The sequence below is a fragment of the Strigops habroptila genome, chromosome 4 (genome assembly GCF_004027225.2).
Source record: "Strigops habroptila isolate Jane chromosome 4, bStrHab1.2.pri, whole genome shotgun sequence".
In the NCBI taxonomy this organism is placed as follows: Eukaryota; Metazoa; Chordata; class Aves; order Psittaciformes; family Psittacidae; genus Strigops; species Strigops habroptila.
Genome location: NC_046358.1, coordinates 78,167,898 through 78,185,989, shown reverse-complemented (window position 1 = coordinate 78,185,989; position 18,092 = coordinate 78,167,898). Strand labels below are relative to the sequence as shown.

Here is an 18,092-nt window from a genome sequence, read left to right as displayed (position 1 = left end):
AAACACCTCCAAAACAGCAGGAATTCCCAAAGAGGAAACATGATCATGAACAAGTAGGCACGAAGGTCCCTGCCCTCCTGAGCTGGCAGTGGGTCTGTGGTCGCTCGCGCCTGGGAGGATGCGAAAAGGGTCAGGAGCTGCAGACCTTCAGAGTTCCCCATTCCAGGCAAAAATTAAACCTTGAACATGTTTACCTCCTCTGTTATAGCTGTGCCATGTCTGAACGTTCATATTAAATTTTAATCACTTAAAGACACCTTTACAATTATGTTAGAGCGAAAGTAACTTGAACAATATCCAGCTTAAACTAACACTCAGTAAAGACTGACAGAAATGAGACAACTGGCTATTCCAAACAGGTACTAAAAATTGTCTTAAAACTTTAAATACTGGATTTGTAATTGATAAATCAATTGAATTAAGCCAGTTAATATTAATCAGTATTGTTATAACAGTGATAGAAAATGCACCTTACCTGTAATAACACATCAGAGGTTTGATATTGCAGGACTGGAATGGTGGGGGCCTTGCAGCCACAAAGCCAGAGAGTTCCTTGGTTAATCCTTAGAGCATCCAAAAAAAGGCCACAGCCTGCACTTCCCACTGGGCTGCAGCCAACTGCCCCACATCTCTGCTGAAAGCTGTTGGTGTAATCCAGGATGCAGGCTTAAGCTATTTGTCTATTAAAAGCAATATATGAAAGACTCATAACTAATTTAAAAGCAAGTTGTATGTTTGCATACAGTTAAAATGCTCATGCTGGGATGTAACTTTACACTTGTGATTTTCTATTCTGCATTTCTAGGGAACATAGGCTTATGCGTTGCCTTCTGCAGTGCTCGCTTGTCTGTCAGCTGCACCTCTGTACTGATAAACTGTGAACCTACCTGGTTTTGATCAAACTTGGATAAAGGTCTCATATATACCGAGTTTCTTTAAGTTTCCTGACAACAGGTAGCAAGGAATAGGAGAGGGCTGAGCAGTTGCCCCTGCTAAGGGAAGATGCAAGCTTAATTTGTATGGATGAGGACAATCTCCAAATGCTCATCCACAACAGACCAGGCTTTACTGCTTTCACTGTACACAGAACTATTTGTTTAAATAGAGTCAAAGAAATCTTTGCTCACATAAGCTTCAGTGGTAATTGTGGTTACTCACACATTTTCCTGTCACTGTGTATCATCTTTCACCTATAATGTTTTATTCTTGTCGGGTTGCTGTTAGGTCTCCTGCTTACCCTGTAAATATAAAGATACAAGGAGAGAGTCTCCATGAACTTAGAGGTCTTAAAAATCCTGTATAATGCAAACAGAAAGAAAATAAATACAGAGTGGAGATAACCAGATGGCAGAGCTCACTTCTGCGACCCACCCCTGGCAACTCCAGTTCTCCTGATCCCTGTGGGGTGCAAGAGAAGGAGCAGCTGCTCCCTGCCGAGAGCAAAGCTGGTCCCCGAGAAACACCTTGAGACAGGGAACCTTATGGAAATCCGTCTGGGCTATGCACAGTATGTGTACATGGAGTGCACATGTAGCTCACATAGTACAATCCGCCCAACTAGCAACTAACCTAAGTCTTAAGAAGGAGGAAAAGAGAGAGGCTGGATCCTCCCTCAGGTCTTAGTGCTTGGCTTGCTTGCTCACCCTGGAGTGGCGATCTGCTAATCGAACAGAGTGTGGCAGCACTGGTGCAGGGGTATGGATAGTCAGACCTGGCTTCATTTACATGGCAAGGTAGCAGTGACAGTGTGCTGGACTCCAAGGTCTTATGTGCCCTCCCTCCCCCTTCCCACAGGCTCCTTAAAACCAGTATTTGGTTCAGTGATTACTTATTACTGCATTGAAATGATATTCTTTGATTTACAAACATATATAATGTTATTTATTACATTTTTGCAAAGCTTTTGAACAGTAAAACTATTTTACATAAATACGACTTTCAGTCCTCTCACCACCTGTCATTTATAAATATTTACTTCTCATATTGTTCATACTATTTCCCAGGTCTTCATAATTCCTCATACTAACAGACAGTAGCTGTAGCAGCGGCTTCGTCAGAGGAGTTCAGTCAACCTTCTCTTCATCGGCGCTACCGGACTTGTTACAGCACTGCAGTCCCACAATGGTTCCTCTTCTTCCAATTTCTTACCCTCCAGAATTATCATTTTCAGAAAAATCATTCTCAGCACAATCAATTAATGAAAATCCATTAAAACAATTCCTGCACCCAATAGCGGTGAACTCCTTGGATTTTGTGACACTGTGTTGTTCTTTGGCAACATTTCCTGATGTGTCCTGTATTTTCACTTTTGTGGGGTTGGTGTCATCTTAAGCATAATAAAGTCCATAATGACTGAGGAATGTACTACGACCAGATCATTAATACTCGGAAACAAAATTAGGTTTTCTGGAACAGGTTATTCAATTTTAGAAGAAAGAAAGAATGATCAAACTTAAAATGACAAAAGCAAACAGCATTTTAAGGAGCAAGTGATCTTCTTGGCAAGTAGGTCTTGTTTTAATATAATGATCCACAGAATCAGCGAATGAGAATTTCTCTGGTTTGTAACCCAGCTGATTTCGTGCTTTGTCTATTCGGAAAGTGTGAGTTACAGTAACGTTCCACACCTAAAATCCAAAAGGACAGTTACGGAAGTGACTTTAATATCTGATCTTCTAGAACTTGGATGAAAATATGTCAACAATGATATTACCATGGAATTAAAACCAAGAATATAGACATGCAAAAATGTATACATTTTGGAGCTGGATTCTGTCTGGAGCTAACAGAATGAGTTTATGTAGCTGACAGGTAAAGAGCCAAAGCTCAGTGGATAGGGTGCAGGAGGAGTTTATGGTACCGACTTCTCACTTGTGAATGTAAGATAAAGGACTAAGGAAATCCCGTGCAACAGATCAGCACCCTTCCCTCAAACTGGCTCTTCTGCACAGAGAAATGTGCAATGGAACTGGATGAATGTATCACAGGAGAGTGGTGTGGCTTCTCAACTCCGCAGAAATGCATCATGTAAGGAGTGGAAAGGACGTGCTTTGGGGAGTTACATCCTCCACCTCTGAATGCCTAGTACTTGTGAAAATGCTTAAGTTGCATAGTCTCAATGATTTCTGCTTCAGATATACAGCTAATGTAGACCAGGTACATTGTGGAATAACTGAAAATCTACAGCAGAAGTTAATGAGGTCCCTTCAGTGTCCTATCATGTTACAATACAGTAAGAGACTAGATGATGGATTAAAGCATTTTGGCTTATATTATAAATCATAATATTGTACAAAAATGTAAGTTAGATCAAAATTAATTTGTCCAGAAGTTAGTTGTTTGTTTGGTTTTTAGAAAAGTGATTTTTCATTCCAATTTAGAATTATTTTTAGTGGACTTCCTAATTGTTGGCTAGCCTGGTACTATGATAACTGCTACCACTTTGACCTGAGACTCTTGCTCTGTGCTCTTGGACCACTTTCCTTTAACAACTAGTTCCACAGCATAGGACAGCTCGCTGGAAACGGCGATGTAGTGCCTGTTTTCCTCTTTGTGCCAGCTCCGTGTCAGTCGCTCTGTCTTGCACCTCTAGGGTATTCTTTGGATCATCAAGTAAGGATTAATTTCTGAAGATTTTGTAAGGGGTGGCCATGGAAAAATCAGGCTACAGAAGGACTGCGTAAGCCCTGAATGGACTGTGCCCTGAGCGGAAAACCAGAGCTCTAATGCAGACAATCCTGTCTGCATGCAAAGGGCATATCACATAACTTCATGAAAATTTTTGTCAGAGATATATAAACATTTTCTCTTTTTATGTATTTACCTCATTCCTTGTCAAGAAAGGTGTAAAGCTAAAAACAGGCTTTAGTATCACGTGCAGATACTCCATCACAGTGGCTGTGAAACAGAAAGTTACTCAATGAGACAGCTGGATAACAATAGAATGAGATAATGCTGACACTGCACATCCTATAATTCCTATTGGTATCAGAGGAGGCAATTAAGGTGGTAGAAGGCAGTATTTAATTTATAAAGTACATAATGGACTCAGCTTATTTAAATTTTATCTGGTATAATTAATGCCAAATTGCATAGGCAATTATTATTAATTAAAATAATGTTAAGTTACATAATTCCTACAGTTTGGGACCCTGCATTTTATAAAACCACTATGTAGCTTTATAGGAATAACAATACAAATTAAAAGGAAAAAAAAAAAGCACAATAATTAAGTATGTATTTTATTACTTTTACCTGCTATATGAACGAGGAGAATGGGAATATGTATCCAGGGTTTTCTGTAGCCTAATTTTTCAAACTAGAAGGGATATAAAAGGAAAGAGAATCTGAGAATTTTACCAAACTGTGGGTGTCAATGAAGCATGAAAATGACTGTTGATAAAACATGTATCTAAACTTTTCCAGCTCATCTTCCCATCAATACTGTTAGTAAGAAATGCAATTGAAACCTACTACTCAATCTCCAGTGCCCACCTCCCTCCCACCCTTTGAATGCTACTGGATAGTAAAAGGGGAAACAATGTTATTTCCAAGGAGCAAGTGCTTAAGACTGGAATACCTCACTACAGTTAGATACAGGCCCATTGTACTACTGCAACAACTTTCCTGGAAGACTTTTCCATGTTGGCATTGCAGGATCAGAAGTTCAGCATGATCCCATAATCCCAGCCTGATGTTTATGAAAATATAATGTTGCCTCTTTTTAGCTTTTAAGATATGATTCTAAATAGCCTTTCCTTTGGTGCTGCAGTTGATGGCAGATTAAAGAAATAAACAATAGTTATAGAAGGCCTGCCAGAGGCTAATAGTGGAACTTCTCACACACTGTGAGATTGCTTTACAGAAATGCTGCTGTGGTGTAGCAGGCTCTATACCTCTCAGCTACGTTCTCTCAAAACAATAAGGGCCAAACTCCACAGTTACGCATACCCAAAACTTCCCTTCTAGCCAGTGGAACCTTGGGATATGCAGAGAGAACAGGACTGACTCTAATGCTAAGTAATTCAGTAATTAACGTGCACTGAACTTCATTTAGTTAGTATGGTCTCCTAGTTAACAATGTGAATAGCGCCCATACAGTGCATTAGAGCTGAATGTGCGTGTAATACGTACTAAAGGGACTATCCATTTAGTTAGTATGGTCTCCTAGTTAACAATGTGAATAGTGCCCATACAGTGCATTAGAGCTGAATGTGCGTGTAATACGTACTAAAGGGACTATCCATTCAGAAAATACAACATTTTCACCATCATGTACGTAATATGCCTGGCCACTCTGTTAAAGAAGCAGAGAAAAACAATTAGAAAAACACTATACACAGCATCACATTTTCTTTCTTTCTTTCTCATACCTACCTGTCTGTCTTGATTTTGTGGACAACATGCCAGCAATGAATGTACACAGATCAGACCAGATCAGCAAACTACCATCACTGGACTTTACTGTGATCTCAAACATGTCTCATACTTTTGGGTAGACCCATGGTGGTAGTAGAGCTAATCATGATTAATGATGTAGATCAGACTGATGTAGATCAGACTAACACAGATCATGTAATGTAGATCAGAGCTTGATTTCACTAGGTAGAAACTCAACTGTTAGAGCATTAAGTTCTTCATGATGTGCAGGGGCCAGAATTATCTTCATGAGTCCAACAGAAGTAGCAACAAAACATCAAAAATTAAACCTATTTGAGAGCTAAAGCTACTGAGACACAATGTCTATATTGTTTACTTACGGCTATATATCCCTTCTCAGAGGTGAGAGCCTCAGCAGCTAGTAAGTGAGCTTGTACTAGATTTCCTATGTGAACCCAGTTCATCTGAACTTTGTGATTCCCAAACTTGAAGTTAAATAATCTCCGCTGGATATTTACCTGTAGAAACAGAAAACATGAAGTAACTGCGTTATTCCTTTATTATGCAGTGTAACACATTCATTTTGGCTCAGCTTGAATACTTAGAATTTGCTGTATTTGTGTACAATTACAGCACAAGAAATGTGTCACAGGGAAAAAAAACAACCAGGTGGTGGTTTTATAAATCAAGGACTGTTGCACTGATATACACTGTAAAATATGGTGACATTATAGTGTTTGGCTGAAACTAAAGTGCATATTTAAAAGACATTATTTCCATTAAATGATCAGGAAGGTAAATTCTACCATGGCATTTCAGCCTGGCATTTTTTTCTTTTCACCTAAAAGTATTACTTGATCCCTGCCATTTCTGCAATGCTCGTATCATGCTATTTGTTATCTTGCATCAAATGACCTGTCACCAAGCTTTAGTAAGAACTATATTCAAGGTACTTCCACTTAATGCTATGCCCTTACAACCACTTGCAGTGTCCTCCAGAGCTGGCTACTTAACACATACGGCTACTCGTGGCAGATGGCGCTGCTCGTCTGGTCCATATATGCCTGGTGGACGCAGCACACAAGTATGGAGCTTATCCCCTCCTTGAGAGAGAACAAAACGTGATTTTCAAATAGCTTTGGTATCAACATGTGGCTGACATATATTGTCTGAATTTTACAATGTGAAGTAAAGGATCAGTCTGACCATTTTATGTGATTTGGCTTCCTAGTAACTTGTTTTCATTTCTGTATAAAATTGAATCCAATAGTAGTGAAAGACCCCAGCTTAGCAGCCTGAAAACCTGAATCCCCCTGGCCACAGAAGAATTTGAATATGGACAGGATAAATCAAAATTTCCTTCAGCTATGCCTCCTGCTTGATTGACTTTTGTTATTTACTGTAGACATAAGTTTATAATGTACATATTTGTCCATCATTGTAGACACATGAAAAACTGAAAGATCATTCAATTTGCTATATTTAGAAACCTTGCTTGCTTGCAGCTCAATGGCATCACAAAGGAATGGAAGAGGTTTCTTTAACAGAGGCTTTCAAATGAGTTAGAATATTTTAACTCAAAATGAATACTTTAAGCTTTACACGTGAATCAGTAAGCAGACACCTCTGACTCCTGAGAACAGGCACAATTACACCTTTTATGTGGGCAAGAGGTGGTAGGGATTTACTCAGCAGTTAATCAAGGATGCTAAAATTGAAACCCCACCTGATTTGTAATGTCAACTTTTCAATTCAGGGAAATCAGTAGGAATAGCAAAATACATATGTAAAAGCAAAAATAAATATTTTCCTTGGCATGCACACATAGATTTTTAGCCACAGCTCTTCAAGCATGTGTGACTTTAGAAATTGATATGACCCTGATATTGCTGATCTATTTAAGAAACTGCAACAATTCTTGCCAGACACTTGGAAGGCTTTGGGGATTATGAAAGCAACCTATTGGATAGTGCTTAGAGTTTGGTATTATCAAAGAAGGTTGAAATCATAGACTGAATGGGGAATAAACGCACAATTCCTGGATCTACTGTAAAACTGGTAAACTTTTAAGATGATTTAGAGAAGTAAGGTTAAATTTTCTGAATTCTCCCATCTGTTGTTTACATATAATCTCATATCTGTCTGGGTATACACATTAATCATTCACCAAAGGGAGGAGTAGAAACAAACAAAATAAATCCTTATTTCAGTTAACTTGAAGTATACTATTTATTGAGTATCCAGAGAATGGAATACCCTACTAACGACAGGAAAACCCCAAATGTTTTATATGTACCTTTGAGTAAAGTTCCATTAGCAGCAAGAACGATTTGGTCTGCAATTGCCTTTGTCCTAGAATAATGATTAAATTGCTATAAAGAAAGGCAGAATATGATCAACATTTTAATCACATTATTGCACCTGTAAAGGCAAACTTACTGTTTATGTCTGATACCATTTAAATCTAGACAGCTTGTAGAAATCAGCTGAGTAAAACTGAACTAGAAATAAAAAGATGATTTAGCAAATACATACTTTTTTAATGAGAAAGAAACTTATCAGATTTACATTTTTGTTGCACAAGTTTAGCTTCAGAGTGAATTTAAGTCCACTAGTATTTACTTAACTCACTTTTTGTGCTGGATATACTGAAAAAAATTAATATAAAGCCAAATGTTCTGGTGGGTCAGGTGATTTGATTTTGAAAAAACCCTATCCATTTTGAGCTGGGAGAAGTTTTTTCCCAGTAAGTTAAATATGAAATGAAAAAGTCAGACTTTCCTAAAAATGTTGCCATTTCTTATTGAAGCTATTTGGGAAGCTATAAATAGTTCTCTCCCGCAGCATCTTTTAGAAAATAGGATTCTGGACACAGTTAGCACATGCTGGTTTAGTGATTACTTATCCACATAAGGCTATTGATGTATCTGTTGAATTTTGTATTGTCATACTCTATGTTGAAAAATATACCTGAAAGTCTCACCATGGAAAATCTTTCTACTCTCAGGTGGCTTAATCCACCTGCTTCACCTCCCTCCATGCCCCAGCTCTCTCTGGTGTGTGCTATTACATGACCACCATTAGAGAGCACAGACGATTAGGGCTCAGACACATGCAAGTAACTGCAAATTCCTGAGATGCTTCCTCTGAAGTCTCTGAGGTGCTGTGCAGGCTGTGCACAAACTGACACATACAACTAAGTGTCTCAGGAGGCTCGAGCAGAGTAGTAGTCAGTTCTATTTAGGATTCCTGGACACAGGATGTACATTCCGAAATTATAGCTTTTAACAGCAGGCAGCGTGCTGGGAGCAGGAAAGAACAAATGGGAAGAGTGGCGAGAATGAACTGAGCTTCAGATTTCACCTTGAAAATATTTCTTAAATGATCATAGTAAAAAAGGAAATGGTATTTCTGAGCAGCCCAGAAGTGACTGTAACTACTGCCTGGCCTGCAGCAAGAAAGCAAGGTTTGGGAACTTCAAAGAAGAAAAATGTGTGTGATAAAGATGTAAAATTTCTTCAATGCAAGGGCTCACAGTTCATAACATTCATATTATGCTCATAATCTTCAGTATTTACATAGCTGACGGTCCCCTAAAAGCCCTTCTTCTTCAAATATTCTTGTTAAATGTCACATTCCACTTTTCTTAGTAATTCTTACGTATTTTGTCATCTCAGATCTGTCTAGTATTAAAGCCACTATGATTTGAGTATTTCTTCATTGATCATAGGTCTATTTTTATTAATGAAAAGTAATTTCATGGAATTTGATGCAATCTTCAGTAAACCAGCTTCTGCTCTCAGTACATCCTTCACATAATCTATTCATTAGAGCACAATAAATGCCATGTCATCACATGAACCAAGTACCTTTTCCAGTGGAAAATATGGCACAGTTTCTTCATCTCCTTCTTCAATAGGATTCCCTCCAAATACCACGTTCACTGTACTGGTATATATCAGTCTAGGGATATTTCTTTGTTTGCAGACTACAATGGTAAATTGTAAATTATTAAAATAAATTATTTAAAAGAAATAATTTTAAAACAAAAATACAGAGTAAGAAACAACACATGAACTGGGAGCTTCTCTTTTTGAAAACAAACATTATGTTTATAGAAGATTTTAATTTTAACATTAGCTTATAATTTAATATGCTATTACCTTTCATTCAGCTGGAATTTTTCATCCCAAATATCTGCTGTGTAAATATTACATACTGTGGTCACCAAAAGTTTTATTACTTGAACATTACTTCTAAAGTTTAAATGAATTAATATGCAAAATCAGGAATTTTTAGAATCTCCAGAACAGTCAGTCCAGTTGGCTTATTTTGAAAATAATAACTAACTACTGTGTTGTAAGTATATGGAACAAAGTACAATAATAAAATCTACTATTAAATGTAGATTAACACGTTCAAGCTCCTCCCAGATTCTTGCTTTGTTGGGAGCTTATGGAAATTTGACATGACATGTTTCTGTGTGTTCAGAGGTCAGAAGAAGGAAACGTGGCAACTTCTTCCCTCTAACTCATTTAGAGTTTTACTTGCCTACCAGTTCACTCCAATTATTTCTGCTTTTTTTTTTTTCATAAAAATAGGGTCTAAAATGGGCCTAAATAAAAACTGCTTTTGCCATTTTGCCTTTTTTTTTTTTTTTTTTTTTTTTCCATTTGTCTTTTGAGGGAAAAGCAAAGAGAAAGTCACTTTGCTATTTACTATACACTTTGAAATACTCCCTCTGGAATTGAATATATAGAAAGAAACCTACTAACATTCTCCAGAGACAGTATTTAAAAATCAGAATGTAATAAAAGATTATCATATTTAGACAGATGATTGGAAAGAATAGAAAATTTTCTATATTAATGTGATAAAATCATAGCTAAATATACTTAGCACATCTATGGCTCCTATTACAAAGTGTTTACAACACAACAAAGAGTACAATTTTTCTTATGCTATTCTATGAGGGAAGAAGATAATACTTCTCCATCACATGGAGTAAAGAGAAAACATAACCAGTACATGGAGGAGAGCTCAAGTTGGTCTGCCAAGGAATGAAGTCCAGGTTGAAAACCTATCCCCAGTTCAAACCAGCAGCAAATCTACAAGTTTTAATGGGATCTGTACACCTAGCTTTACATCATACTCTGAAATGAGGGAGAGAAGAGCCTCATTTTACTGCCAAATCAACACAGGAAACATCCAATTAGAAGTTTTTTTAATTCATGGTTTGGCTCAGACGCAAAGAAAGAAAATCTAGGTACATACCATCAATTATTATTTTTGTGCCTCCCACATTTATGGATTCAATCTGATCTTTCTTTTGAAGCTAGAAACAGAGTTTGCACAAAATCGGTTAATTAGACAAGTCACTTCCACAATATGATTGTTATAATTGCCAGATCTAGAACAGCTGTGGCCTTTTTGTGATCTATGTGTTACATTTCTGTGTGATTTCTAGCAGTTCTCATTTTTATTGTCTTGTTCAGTGCATGAATAAAGTTGAAAAATGAAAGATAAAAGGCAGCTGAAAGAAAATTATACTACTTCAATTTTTTTTTTTTTTTTTGTCACCCCCCAGATAATCCATGATATAGAAACAGGAATTACAGGCAGGGGTTATGCTCCCTGAAAGCTTTCACAAATTCTTGTTCCAGTGGCAAGCTGTTCCTAGAAATAAATTAGTAGTTTCATGACTTTTTTGATAACACGCTCTGTGACATCACTGTTATTTATCACATCTATATTGAATTGCTGGTCTGTTTCCTCATAAGCTCACAAGAAGAAAATTCATCCATATTATTTCTAGAGCAATATTGTCAAACTTCTTCAGATCAGAGGAAAAGGATATGCCTTCATGTCCAAGATGCCTTTCTTTTTTCTAGAGTAGTTCGTGTAGTACATTAGTTTCATGCTTTGACTTTTATTATGTATGGATGACCTGACCTTTATAACTGACTTCTGACATAAATATATAACTACATTCTTCACTATATGCAGACAAATTTTTGCTTTCACAAGAATAATGAAAGAAAACGTTAGGAAAATTGTACTTGCTTGTTCTAATCCTGACATGCCACATGCAGCCACATGAAAAACACAGTCAACCCCTTCACATGCTGTGAACACTGCATCGTAATCCCTCACATCACCCTGTAAAATGAGAAAAGAATGGATTTTTGACTGGTAGAGCTCATTACATTCTCTACAGAATTAGTATTAACTATGGCTATCGAAGAAAATCTGAAGTAATTCTGATCTATTTTTCACAATACTTAACTAGCCTTAAATAAAACATTATAAACATGGGGAAAAATCCGTGACTAAGAATTTTGTCAGTATTTTGTTGCAAAACAAATATGACTCTTGTTGGCTTCAATTATAACGCGTATTTTCACACTTAGTCCTGCAGCCTGCAGGCTGACAAAACTTGTTTGACTTGAATGGGAGCAGCATATGCTTGAGGGCTGGAGAATCAAGCCTCAAGGACAAAAAATCACAGCAGGAAGGGTTCAGCTGTTTGCCAGTGAACTACCAAATAAAAGAACCTTTTCTGTTGGCACCTTAAGGTCTAACTTGTGCAATCTGGACAAATGACTCTGCTGGTCTAAGCTTTATTTTAGGTGCACTGAATGATAAATTTAATTACAGTTTTGTACAAGATTAAAACAAAAAAATGCACACTGTATACATTTAATATTGTATCAGTATACATTAGTGTATTGTAATCACATTATTTGAAATGCTATATACTGCTGAACACTGTACTGTGTTAAATATACACACACTGTATCTAGTATCAAGTGCTATGCTACGCTTAGGATATAGTATTACATTTTTGTATACCTGGTAATACTGTATGAATAATAATCCACATACATATAGATATCACTAAAAATACATTTGTTTGCAGAATTGTGATATTTCTGATTATTGGGTATTCTTCATTTTACTGTAATGAAATTGAAGGAATAATCACAAAAGAAATGACTGGAGGTAATTTTAAGAGGTAACCTAGTAAGTCTTTAACTCTCAACCTTTTTCTTCTGAGGTTGCCAAAGAATTTCACAAATATGGTTTACTTACACCTTTCCAACTTCAATCAAATGCTAAAATAGCTAACCAGTATAAACAATATTAGCAATCTCTGAATCACTGTTCAAGGCTCAGATCTCTGAGGTGACTTATTACTTTATTTAGGACTCCATAGTTCCATTTGCTAGGTAATTCGCCAATACTAATATCTATTATTTTAAAATATTCTTTTAAAAATTGAATTTAAAACCCCCAAAACTGTTGTTCTCCTTTAGAAGATGTAAATTGCCATCAATTCATCAACTTAAATCGAATTGTGTGGATTTACATGAAAATAACAACCTCTTTTTGTTTGTATTGAACTGACTTCTCATTTCACCTGATGCCCCTTCCCTCTCACGCTGGGAAGGACAGTGAACAGTCAATATGTACCTGTCTCAGTGTCACTTACGGTTTGTAGAGCTCTCCCAAGTCATCTATTTCCCAGACTGGAAAGTCTTTGTTTCCTCAATCATTCACTGCACAGGAGTCATTCTAAACTTGTGATCACTTTTATTGCCCTGTCTTGCTCTCACCTTTTTACTCTAAATAATCTCCCTGAGTAGTAAACTTCTTCACCTATGCCAGCTACAAGTGTGTTGAATGGCCCCTCCCAACACAGGACTCTGGAACTTCACTGGTGACACTGAGAACTGACCACCCTGACTCTGCTATCTCTTAATGGATTACTTAGGCACATGAGGACCTTTTACCATGACTTCTTATTGTCCTTAAGGGCTTTTTAGTAAATGCTTTTATCAAAAATCCCCAAGAGGAAGCCTTGCTAATGTGTATAAAAGTAGAAGAACTTATTTCACTGCTGTTAAATATGTAATTGCAACATACCTTGAAAAAATCTGCTCCATTTGGCATTTCCCATTTAGGTTTCCGTACATCAAACAGAACAACAGCAATTCCTGACCTAACAAGAGCACATCCCAGATTGTATCCCAGGTAGCCTCCACCTCCTGTCACCATTGTTTTTCTGCTTCTGTTAACCAGTAGTCCAGCATGCTCATTTAGGTTGCTCTCACATGGTCGGCTGCTGTGGAGCTCTTCTGTGAATCCTTCTTGCATCACGACTGCAAGACAGAAGATCTCTTGAAAATCCTGCATAATACTTTGAGATCTGGGTAATTTCAGGAACTTTCATGTTACAATGCTCCTTTCTTGACTATAGTATTTATTTATTGTCCTGGGTTCAGCTATAGCAGTCATTTTTCTCCTTCTTAGTAGCTGGTGCAGTGCTGTGTTTTTTAACTTTCAGCCTGGGAACAACGCTGATAACACCGATGTTTTTAGTTGTTGCTAAGTAATGCTTACTCTGACCAAGGACTTTCTCAGTCTCATGCTTTGCCAGGGAGGAGGGGAAGCCGGGAGGAAGCAGAGACAGGACACCTGACCCAAACTAGCCAAAGGGGTATTCCATACCACAGCACGTCATGCCCAGTGTATAAACCAGGGGGAGTTACCCGGAAGGCCCAGATCACTGCTCGGGTCGGGCTCGGTATAGGTCGGCGGGTGGTGAGCAATTGTATCCTCTCCCCTTGTTATTTCACTAATCATTATTATCACTGGTGGTAGCAGTAGTGGTTTTGTGTTATACCTTAGTTGCGGGACTGCTCTTATCTCAACCTGTGGGAGTTACATTCTTCCGATTCTCCTCCCCATCCCTCCGGGAGCGGGGGGAGGAAGAAGGTGGGGAGTGAGCGAGCGGCTGCGTGGTTCCGAGTTACCGGCTGGGCTCAAACCACGACATTTATATATTTTTATTACCTTAACATGTTTAAAATGTATACATTAATAATTTTGGTGATGATGTTTCTATGTATAATGGCTAATGAGTCTGAGTGCTTTTATATTCCAAGATCTAGTTTTTCCCTCATATTCACAAGTTTCATAATTTATAGAAATAAAGAGAAATTGCAGGATTTTGGAGACATTATAGTTACCTAACTTTAACAGGTACGATTATGTTTTTGAATGCTTGGTATATCAAACATTTTATCCCTGAAAATTCACTGACTTCAGATACATTAATGCCGAAGAGATATTAGCCTACTAGTCATGAAAAAAGTAAAAAAAAAAGGGATAAGGAACATAAGAAAGGATTTATTCTGCTTTTAAATCCCCTTTATTTCACATTTGGGTCACAGTTACCATTTTAAACTTTTCTGGTTACTTTTCTGTCCAGCTTTTACTAATTTCTGTCCATATTCTTCTCATTAGGGCACTCATATACAGTTAAACTGACAAGGAACAGAAAAGAACCCATCTGCCCTGTGGGTTCATCTACTTGGGCAAACTGATTAGAATATAATTTTGTGATAAGCCATTCCACAGGTGTTATCTATCTGCACCTTTATTCTGTATTAAAAGTGAATTTATTCTACAATAATCACTTCAGAAACTCACTCATATTCTGCATTTAATGTGACTGATATTTCAGACCACCATATACTCCAAGAAATTAGTCCAGGATATTTTCCCACACAGGCAGCCACTCTGTCCTGATACCTTGTATGGCGTTTGCACGTTAGGATCTAGGCTTTTATGTCCTCAGATAGAAATCCAGAATAAATAAATTTGAAAACTGTTAAATTAAGCCACTGTAAAGTCGGAGCCAAACTGGGTGCCTGCCAGTCTAATATAGGAATATAAACCCACTTTTGTCGAATTATTATGGTTTTCTCATAGTTTGAGTGGGTCCTTATAGCAACATCCCCACGCATGACAGTACATCATTTTCCACCAGCTGGGCTGCTTAGCTTAGGTAGCTAAGCATAGTTTGCTCTCAGTCTTTTACACTAGGCTTCAGCAGAGATTATGCACGGCCAGGACTGGTAACTGGGAGCTGCATCACTTCCAGGATGATTTAAAAATACTGGGAATGCAATAGAAAATGCAGCCTACAGTACACAAGGTTGCAGACTGTTTTTGCCATTGCTTAGTTAGGGGTTTTTTTTACAGTTTAGTTTGTGATATATTTCTTATTTTATACATATTTTAGCTTTCAGACACAGGGAAGTAAGTACCAGATCCTCCGTGCTATGAGTTTTAACACTGGTGTCAGCTCACTAAATTCAGTGAACTGAGTGGCATAATACAGTGGAAAAGATACAAACTCCTTATGTTGAAAAATATCCTGACATTTCAAAAGTGAAAAATAATCCATGTTTCCAAACAAAGTTTAAACTAGAAATAACATAATAAAACTAAAACCAGTAAGCTTCCTTGTTCAGTCAATGAAATTTAAATTGGCATCTCTGGATTATGTAAAGTAGTTTTAAGTAGTTTTAAGACATATAAAATTATTTTGCCTTGTCTTCTCTGAGAAAGCACATTTTTATACCCTGAGGTCAAGCTTGTGACATATATCATAAAAAGATATATTTGAAAAATGGCAGATGTTTGAATACTTGTTATTAATAGCTCCTTAAATTTTAAGTAAGATGGAGGTTGTATTAAAAAGTTTAAAGATTTTGCTAGAAATCTCTTTCTTAAAAAGCATTAATAGCATTCATAGATTAATGTTTCATGGAATTAGAAAATTATAATCAAATTTTGAATGTAAATAATTTACTCTAAGAAAATACTTATTTCCAGAATCACTAACTTCCTTGTTTCTCTAAATTTATGGGAGCTATTTTGATATATTAATGTATTCTGCATGATGAGCATAGTTACATCTTACACAGTGCATGCAGTGTTCACTGTTCTTAGGTCCCCTACTGTCATTTCAAATTGCACAAATTACTTCCATAAAGAGTTAGAGTCAAACACTTCAGGTTTTTAAAAACAGGTAAAGAAGTAGGTAAGTACCCTTGGTAGAATCCTGGATGTCAGCGTTCTCCCAGTCCTTCCTGTCCAAGTATGATGGTGAGATTTCTCTTTGCTGGACAATTAGTAACACAAGGGCATCTGGTACTGTCAGACAGAGATGTTCACGTGTGCTCAGGCCCTTTTGCTGTTCCTGCTCCTTTGTAGCTGGTGGCTGGGCGGGGAGCCAAAAAAGGGCAGGGCTTAATGTATACATAATTCATGTTCCTTTTCAGGAAAAAGGAAATATTTTCTCCACATCAGACCCTTCTAAGTAGGATGGTATCTCTTACTATTACCTGGTAAAAGTATTGGTAAGACACTAGACAACACAAATATACTATTGGTACCAACATTCTGTAGATAAATTGTACTAGATTACTAAAACATCTCACACTTTTTATAAAGTACAGAGAAAAAGGTTCTTAACTAAAGAAAACAGGAAAGAAATTCTTAACACTAATGCTTAAAAGTAAATCTCTCTCGCAGTTGTGTGAAACTTTAGTGGGATACATCCTCTCTAAGAGCAGAGCCTCCTTCTACCTGCAGTTTTCAATCTAAATTTGAATAAAAAGAAGAAACATAAAATCTTGTTTGGCAGTGGTACTTAGCACTTTCATCCTGACTTTTCTGTCTTCATCCCCAACCCAATCACGTATTTGCAGAGACTTAACTGGGGGTTAAGGGTTGTTCTCTGGCTTCCAAGATGAATGAAGTGCAGGCAGCAAACTAACTGGTATACGAGAGACCAGGAAAAGTTGATTTACTATTTAATGATTTACTATTAAATAATGCATTTAAAATGAATAATGAATTAAATGATTAATAACTATAGAAGTTCTGTAATCCTAAGGGGTTTAAAACACATATCCTTTTGCAAATTAAACAATGAGAAATCAAAGCCAACATTATAAAGTGGGTGTGTCTAAAATTAGGTCTCAAAGCAGTAGTTAAGGTGCTAAAGAAACACTCCCAAATCTAAGTGACTACAATTTTAAGTGTTTGCATGTTAGAAATAGCTCAAGTTCACAGGTGACTTTGCCATTTAAATGTAATTTAATGTTCATGTGCTGACAAAAACTCAAACTGACACCCAGGCAAATATATTTTAGCATAACGTATTATGTATTTAAGTCCCTGTAGTCTGCATTAGAACTAGGCTCTTTGAACCTGTCAAGTTAATCTGCACTTCTCAGATTGCCAGATGAGTGAAACCCAGCTGAGTAAAACCCCGGGGAATACCAAATTCTCTGTTTTGAGCTGTCCACAGTACTGATAGCTTTTACTATTGAATCGGAGAAAGAAAGTGGATGGTCTATCTATCTCTGGACTACTACAGAACTCCTCCACAAGTCAAAGCAGCTGGTCAGCTTATTCGTAGTGTATCAATACCTCATTGCTCAGTGAAAATCAGCGAAGAGCATTTTAACTTGGCTTTGGGTTCCACCTTAGCCAAGAGGAAACACCTCAGAAGAGCTTTCAGAACTGGTATTTTGTACCTCTCCTATTACACTTTTTCTCCTATCTTTAATGAAGAAGAGAGGTGGCCTTACTTCATTCACTGTATCCCTCTAAGTCTGTTTGAAGGAAACAGAAGCTGAAGTTACGAGAAAAGCTGTTACATTAAGATTTAAGCTTGCTTTTGGTCTTGAATCACAACTCTATACAGCCCTTTTCTACTTTTTCTCCTACAATCACTCACTTCATGTAGGCATACAGAAATAAACGAAACATCCAGTGCTTCTAGGAGATGACTGCATAAAATACAACAGGAAGGTGTCAGCAAGTTTACCTCTTTATTTACATGGAGAAGG

General features: G+C 37.2%; 1 protein-coding gene across 2 annotated transcripts; it reads right to left on the bottom strand.

The window, feature by feature from the left end:
• Positions 1 to 1,202: 1,202 nt before the first annotated feature.
• LOC115607469 (putative short-chain dehydrogenase/reductase family 42E member 2) lies at positions 1,203 to 17,002 on the bottom strand. Of its 2 annotated transcripts, none has more exons than XM_030484791.1 (12): positions 16,282 to 17,002; positions 13,306 to 13,541; positions 11,443 to 11,538; positions 10,654 to 10,714; positions 9,249 to 9,367; positions 7,676 to 7,751; positions 6,400 to 6,482; positions 5,760 to 5,897; positions 5,231 to 5,296; positions 4,255 to 4,318; positions 3,824 to 3,897; positions 1,203 to 1,238 (listed from the first exon to the last, which is right to left on the bottom strand). In XM_030484791.1, exons 1-12 carry the CDS (start codon positions 16,493 to 16,495, stop codon positions 1,221 to 1,223), a joined length of 1,245 nt encoding a protein of 414 aa, XP_030340651.1. In that variant the 5' UTR covers positions 16,496 to 17,002; the 3' UTR covers positions 1,203 to 1,220. The 2 variants fall into 2 exon arrangements, with proteins under 2 accessions (XP_030340651.1, XP_030340650.1); XM_030484790.1 differs by lacking the exon at positions 1,203 to 1,238 and adding an exon at positions 1,942 to 2,627.
• Positions 17,003 to 18,092: the final 1,090 nt, after the last annotated feature.